At 50.5% G+C, this 7,500-nt stretch overlaps 1 protein-coding gene across 1 annotated transcript in view; it reads right to left on the reverse strand.

Annotated features, from left to right (window-relative positions):
- nr5a1b (nuclear receptor subfamily 5, group A, member 1b) overlaps positions 1–7,500 on the reverse strand; it is a 29,764-nt gene that overhangs the window by 16,606 nt on the left and 5,658 nt on the right. The window contains exon 3 of the mRNA XM_072661480.1: positions 6,276–6,961. Coding sequence (XP_072517581.1) covers positions 6,276–6,961 — 686 coding nt within the window. The remainder of the gene's footprint in view (positions 1–6,275; positions 6,962–7,500) is intronic.

Consider the following 7,500-nt stretch of genomic DNA (forward strand, 5'->3'; position numbering starts at 1 on the left):
GATGTTGAGTAGATTGTGAGTGTTGGGGTAGATGTTCGGTCAATGTGAGTGTTGGGGTGGAGATTTCGTCGATGCGAGTGTTTGGGGTAGATGTTGGGTCAATGTGAGTGATGGGTAGATGTTGAGTCGATTGTGAGTCGATGTGAGTGTTGGGGTAGATGTTGGGTCAATGTGAGTGTTGGGGTAGATGTTGGGTCGATGTGAGTGTTGGGGTAGATGTTGGGTCGATGTAAGTGTAAGGGTAGATCTTGGGTCGATGTGTGTGTTGGGTAGATGTTGAGTCGATTGTGAGTCGATGTGAGTGTTGGGGTAGATGTTGGGTCGATGTGAGTGTTGGGGTAGATGTTGGGTCGATGTGAATGTAGGGGTAGATGTTGGGTCAATGTGAGTTTTGGGTAGATGTTGAGTCGATTGTGAGTCGATGTGAGTGTTGGGGTAGATGTTGGGTAGATCTGAGTGTTGGGGTAGATGTTGGGTCGATGTGAGTGTAGGGGTAGATGTTGGGTCGATGTGAGTGTTGGGTAGATGTTGGGTCGATGTGAGTGTTGGGGTAGATGTTGGGTCAATGTGAGTGTTGGGTAGATGTTGGGTTGTTGAGTCGATTGTGAGTCGATGTGAGTGTTGGGGTAGATGTTGGGTCGATGTGATTGTTGGGGTAGATGTTGGGTTGTTGAGTCGATTGTGAGTCGATGTGAGTGTTGGGGTAGATGTTGGGTCGATGTGAGTGTTGGGGTAGATGTTGGGTCGATGTGAGTGTTGGGTAGATGTTGAGTCGATTGTGAGTCGATGTGAGTGTTGGGGTAGATGTTGGGTCAATGTGAATGTTGGGTAGATGTTGGGTTGTTGAGTCGATTGTGAGTCGATGTGAGTGTTGGGGTAGATGTTGGGTCGATGTGAGTGTTGGGGTAGATGTTGGGTTGTTGAGTCGATTGTGAGTCAATGTGAGTGTTGGGGTAGATGTTGGGTAGATGTGAGTGTTGGGGTAGATGTTAGGTCGATGTGAGTGTAGGGGTAGATGTTGGGTCGATGTGAGTGTTGGGTAGATGTTGAGTCGATTCTGAGTCGATGTGAGTGTTTGGGTAGATGTTGGGTCGATGTGTGTAGGGGTAGATGTTGGGTCGATGTGAGTGTTGGGGTAGATGTTGGGTCAATGTGAGTGTTGGGTAGATGTTGAGTCGATTGTGAGTGTTGGGATAGATGTTGGGTCGATGTGAGTGTTGAGGTAGATGTTGGGTCGATGTGAGTGTTGGGGTGGAGATTTGGTCGATGCGAGTGTTTGGGGTAGATGTTGGGTCAATGTGAGTGTTGGGTAGATGTTGAGTCGATTGTGAGTCGATGTGAGTGTTGGGGTAGATGTTGGGTCAATGTCAGTGTAGGGGTAGATGTTGGGTCGATGTAGATGTTGGGGTAAATGTTGGGTCAATGGGAGTCGATGTGAGTGTTGGGGTAGATGTTCGGTTGATGTGAGTGTTGGGGTAGATGTTGGGTCGATGTGAGTGTTGGGGTAGATGTTGGGTCGATGTGAGTGTAGGGGTAGATGTTGGGTCGATGTGAGTGTAGGGGTAGATGTTGGGTCGATGTGAGTGTTGGGGTAGATGTTGGGTCGATGTGAGTGTTGGGGTAGATGTTGGGTCGATGTGAGTGCAGGGGTAGATGTTGGGTCGATGTGAGTGTAGGGGTAGATGTTGAGTCGATTGTGAGTTGATGTGAGTGTTGGGGTAGATGTTGGGTCAATGTGAGTGTAGGGGTAGATGTTGGGTCGATGTAGATGTTGGGGTAAATGTTGGGTCAATGGGAGTCGATGTGAGTGTTGGGGTAGATGTTCGGTTGATGTGAGTGTTGGGGTAGATGTTGGGTCAATGTGAGTTGATGTGAGTGTTGGGGTAGATGTTGGGTCGATGTGAGTGTTGGGTAGATGTTGGGTCGATGTGAGTGTTGGGGTAGATGTTGGGTCAATGTGAGTCGATGTGAGTGTTGGGGTAGATGTTGGGTCGATGTGAGTGTTGGGGTAGATGTTGGGTCGATGTGAGTGTAGGGGTAGATGTTGGGTCGATGTAGATGTTGGGGTAAATGTTGGGTCAATGGGAGTCGATGTGAGTGTTGGGGTAGATGTTCGGTTGATGTGAGTGTTGGGGTAGATGTTGGGTCAATGTGAGTCGATGTGAGTGTTGGGGTAGATGTTGGGTCGATGTGAGTGTAGGGGTAGATGTTGGGTCGATGTGAGTGTAGGGGTAGATGTTGGGTCGATGTGAGTGTTGGGGTAGATGTTGGGTCGATGTGAGTGTTGGGGTAGATGTTGGGTCGATGTGAGTGCAGGGGTAGATGTTGGGTCGATGTGAGTGTAGGGGTAGATGTTGAGTCGATTGTGAGTTGATGTGAGTGTTGGGGTAGATGTTGGGTCAATGTGAGTGTAGGGGTAGATGTTGGGTCGATGTAGATGTTGGGGTAAATGTTGGGTCAATGGGAGTCGATGTGAGTGTTGGGGTAGATGTTCGGTTGATGTGAGTGTTGGGGTAGATGTTGGGTCAATGTGAGTTGATGTGAGTGTTGGGGTAGATGTTGGGTCGATGTGAGTGTTGGGTAGATGTTGGGTCGATGTGAGTGTTGGGGTAGATGTTGGGTCAATGTGAGTCGATGTGAGTGTTGGGGTAGATGTTGGGTCGATGTGAGTGTTGGGGTAGATGTTGGGTCGATGTGAGTGTAGGGGTAGATGTTGGGTCGATGTAGATGTTGGGGTAAATGTTGGGTCAATGGGAGTCGATGTGAGTGTTGGGGTAGATGTTCGGTTGATGTGAGTGTTGGGGTAGATGTTGGGTCAATGTGAGTCGATGTGAGTGTTGGGGTAGATGTTGGGTCGATGTGAGTGTTGGGGTAGATGTTGGGTCGATGTGAGTGTTGGGGTGGAGATTTGGTCGATGCGAGTGTTTGGGGTAGATGTTGGGTCAATGTGAGTGTTGGGTAGATGTTGAGTCGATTGTGAGTTGATGTGAGTGTTGGGGTAGATGTTGGGTCGATGTGAGTGTAGGGGTAGATGTTGGGTCAATGTGAGTGTTGGGTAGATGTTGAGTCGATTGTGAGTGTTGGGATAGATATTGGGTCGATGTGAGTGTTGGGGTAGATGTTGGGTTGATGTGAGTGTTGGGGTGGAGATTTGGTCGATGCGAGTGTTTGGGGTAGATGTTGGGTCAATGTGAATCGATGTGAGTGTTGCGGTAGATGTTGGGTCGATGTGAGTTTTGGGGTAGATGTTGGGTCGATTGTGAGTGTTGGGTAGATGTTGAGTCGATTGTGAGTGTTGGGATAGATATTGGGTCGATGTGAGTGTTGGGGTAGATGTTGGGTCGATGTGAGTGTTGGGGTGGAGATTTGGTCGATGCGAGTGTTTGGGGTAGATGTTGGGTCAATGTGAGTGTTGGGTAGATGTTGAGTCGATTGTGAGTCGATGTGAGTGTTGGGGTAGATGTTGGGTCGATGTGAGTGTAGGGGTAGATGTTGGGTCAATGTGAGTGTTGGGTAGATGTTGAGTCGATTGTGAGTCGATGTGAGTGTTGGGGTAGATGTTGGGTCAATGTCAGTGTAGGGGTAGATGTTGGGTCGATGTGGATGTTGGGGTAAATGTTGGGTCAATGGGAGTCAATGTTAGTGTTGGGATAGATTTTCGGTTGATGTGAGTGTTGGGGTAGATGTTGGGTCAATGTGAGTGTAGGGGTAGATGTTGGGTCGATGTGAGTGTTGGGTAGATGTTGAGTCGATTGTGAGTCGATGTGAGTGTTGGGGTAGATGTTGGGTCGATGTGTGTAGGGGTAGATGTTGGGTCGATGTGAGTGTTGGGGTAGATGTTGGGTCAATGTGAGTTTTGGGTAGATGTTGAGTCGATTGTGAGTGTTGGGATAGATGTTGGGTCGATGTGAGTGTTGGGGTAGATGTTGGGGTGGAGATTTGGTTGATGCGAGTGTTTGGGGTAGATGTTGGGTCAACGTGAGTGTTGGGTATATGTTGAGTCGATTGTGAGTCGATGTGAGTGTTGGGGTAGATGTTGGGTCGATGTGTGTAGGGGTAGATGTTGAATCGATTGTGAGTGTTGGGGTAGATGTTGGGTCAATGTGAGTGTAGGGGTAGATGTTGGGTCGATGTAGATGTTGGGGTAAATGTTGGGTCAATGATAGTCGATGTGAATTTGTTGGGGTAGATATTGGGTCGATGTGAGTGTTGGGTTAGATGTTGGGTCGATGTGAGTGTTGGGTAGATGTTGGGTCGATGTGAGTGTTGGGGTAGATGTTGGGTCGATGTGAGTGTTGGGGTAGATGTTGGGTCAATGTGAGTCGATGTGAGTGTTGGGGTAGATGTTGGGTCGATGTGAGTGTAGGGGTAGATGTTGGGTTGATGTGAGTGTTGGGGTTGATGTTGGGTCAATGTGAGTGTTGGGTAGATGTTGGGTAGATGTTGAGTCGATGTGAGTGTTGGGTAGATGTGAGTGTTGGGGTAGATGTTGGGTCAATGTGAGTGTAGAGGTAGATGTTGGGTCGATGTGAGTGTTGGGGTAGAAGTTGGGTTGTTGAGTCGATTGTGAGTCGATGTGAGTGTTGGGGTAGATGTTGGGTCAATTTGAGTGTAGGGGTAGATGTTGGGTCGATGTAGATGTTGGGGTAAATGTTGGGTCAATGGGAGTCGATGTGAGTGTTGGGGTAGATGTTCGGTTGATGAGTGTTGGGGTAGATGTTGGGTCGATGTGAGTGTTGGGTAGATGTTGAGTCAATTGTGAGTCGATGTGAGTGTTGGGGTAGATGTTGGGTAGATGTGAGTATTGGGGTAGATGTTGGGTCGATGTGAGTGTAGGGGTAGATGTTGAGTCGATTGTGAGTCGATGTGAGTGTTGGGGTAGATGTTGGGTCGATGTGAGTGTTGGGGTAGATGTTGGGTCAATGTGAGTGTTGGGTAGATGTTGGGTTGTTGAGTCGATGTGAGTGTTGGGGTAGATGTTGGGTCGATGTGTATGTTGCGGTAGATGTTGGGTTGTTGAGTCGATTGTGAGTCGATGTGAGTGTTTGGGTAGATGTGAGTGTTGGGGTAGATGTTGGGTCGATGTGAGTGTTGGGTAGATGTTGAGTCGATTGTGAGTCGATGTGAGTGTTGGGGTAGATGTTGGGTCAATGTGAATGTTGGGGTAGATGTTGGGTCGATGTGAGTGTAGGGGTAGATGTTGAGTAGATTGTGAGTGTTGGGGTAGATGTTGGGTCGATGTGAGTGTTGGGGTAGAAGTTGGGTTGTTGAGTTGATTGTGAGTCGATGTGAGTGTTGGGGTTGTTATTGGGTCGATGTGAGTGTAGGGTTCGATGTTGGGTCGATGTGAGTGTTTGGTAGATGTTGAGTCGATTGTTTGTCGATGTGAGTGTTGGGGTAGATGTTGGGTAGATGTTGGGTCGATGTGAGTGTAGGGGTAGTTATTGGGTCGATGTGAGTGTAGGGGTAGATGTTGGGTCGATGTGAGTGTTGGGTAGATGTTGAGTCGATGTGAGTGTTGGGGTAGAAGTTGGGTTGTTGAGTCGATTGTGAGTCGATGTGAGTGTTGGGGTAGTTATTGGGTCGATGTGAGTGTAGGGGTAGATGTTGGGTCGATGTGAGTGTTGGGTAGATGTTGGGTAGATGTTGAGTCGATGTGAGTGTTGGGGTAGAATTTGGGTTGTTGAGTCGATTGTGAGTCGATGTGAGTGTTGGGGTAGTTATTGGGTCGATGTGAGTGTAGGGGTAGATGTTGGGTCGATGTGAGTGTTGGGTAGATGTTGGGTAGATGTTGAGTCGATGTGAGTGTTGGGATAGTTATTGGGTCGATGTGAGTGTAGGGGTAGATGTTGGGTCGATATGAGTGTTGGGTAGATGTTGAGTCGATGTGAGTGTTGGGTAGATGTTGGGTAGATGTTGAGTCGATGTGAGTGTTGGGATAGTTATTGGGTCGATGTGAGTGTAGGGGTAGATGTTGGGTCGATATGAGTGTTGGGTAGATGTTGGGTCGATATGAGTGTTGGGTAGATGTTGAGTCGATGTGAGTGTTGGGTAGATGTTGGGTAGATGTTGAGTCGATGTGAGTGTTGGGTAGATGTTGGGTAGATGTTGAGTCGATGTGAGTGTTGGGTAGATGTTGGGTAGATGTTGAGTCGATGTGAGTGTTGGGATAGCTGTTCTTGTTTTCTGGAGAACCCAAGTTCTGATCTTTCTGGATGGGTCCGTGTTCCGGTGCCGCTAGCGCACCTGTTCCTGCCCGGTGTTTCCTCACTTACCTTCAGCTCCTTGAAGAAGGTGCAGCTGCGCGCCCACTCCACGATGGAGAACAGCGTCTGGTCCGCGATGTGGCACATCAGGCCAAAGGTGGAGAGCGGCTCGGCTTTGGCGCCTCGGGAGTTCTGCTCCTGCTGCAGGTGCGCCAGGTGAGCACTGATCTTACTGCGCACCTGCAGCTCATCCTGTTCACACCGCACAAACTCCAGCACTAGCACCGGCACCGGCACCGGCACCGGCAGGCACGCAGAGCTCGCTGACGGGCTCCCTGACGGGCTCCCTGTCTGCACGTGGTCACCGTAGCTGCCGTTGGCGTAGTGGTCCGGGAACTCTGATTTAATGGCGCAGCTGGGGAAGGAGGGGTACGGGTCCTGCGAGGGCAGAGGGCCGTGGGCGGGTACGGGGACGCAGCCGGGGGCATACAGGCCGTAGTGTGCGGGCGTGGTGATGGAGGAGGGCGTGTTCGAGGCGGTGTGTTTAGGGGTGGAAACGGGTGGGAGGTTGGGCAGTGGGCTGCTGAAGCCGTACGGACTGTCTGTATGGACGGGTGACTGGAGGGAGGGCGTGGTCTCCAGCTTTAGTCCGCTGGCCCGGATCAGAGCCTTTTTCTGCTGCTTCAGGGCCCGGTCTCGCTTGTACATCGGTCCAAACTTGTTCCGGCCCCCCCGCATCCGGTCCGCACGAACCGCTGAGGACAAACAGTAACAAACAATACTGTAACTTCACAAGAGCCTTAATGTGCTCCCAGAAAACATTCCTCAAATTGATAAGGGGGGGTAGGTAAAGGGGGGGTTGGTAAAGGGGGGGTAGGTAAAGGGGGGGTTGATAAAGGGGGGGTAGGTAAAGGGGGGGTAAGTAAGGGGGGGTTGGTAAAGGGGGGGTTGGTAAAGGGGGGGTAGGTAAAGGGGGGGTTGGTAAGGGGGGTAGGTAAAGGGGGGGTTGGTAAAGGGGGGGTAGGTAAAGGGGGGGTAGGTAAGGGGGGGGTTGGTAAAGGGGGGGTAGGTTAAGGGGGGTAGGTTAAGGGGGGGTTGGTAAAGGGGGGGTAGGTAAAGGGGGGGTAGGTAAAGGGGGGGTAGGTAAGGGGGGGGTTGGTAAAGGGGGGGTTGGTAAAGGGGGGGTAGGTAAAGGGGGGGTAAGTAAGGGGGGGTAGGTTAAGGGGGGGTTGGTAAAGGGGGGGTTGGTAAAGGGGGGGTAGGTAAAGGGGGGGTAGGTAAGGGGGGGGTTGGT

This window comes from Salminus brasiliensis, chromosome 18 (assembly GCF_030463535.1).
Source record: "Salminus brasiliensis chromosome 18, fSalBra1.hap2, whole genome shotgun sequence".
Lineage (NCBI taxonomy): Eukaryota > Metazoa > Chordata > Actinopteri > Characiformes > Bryconidae > Salminus > Salminus brasiliensis.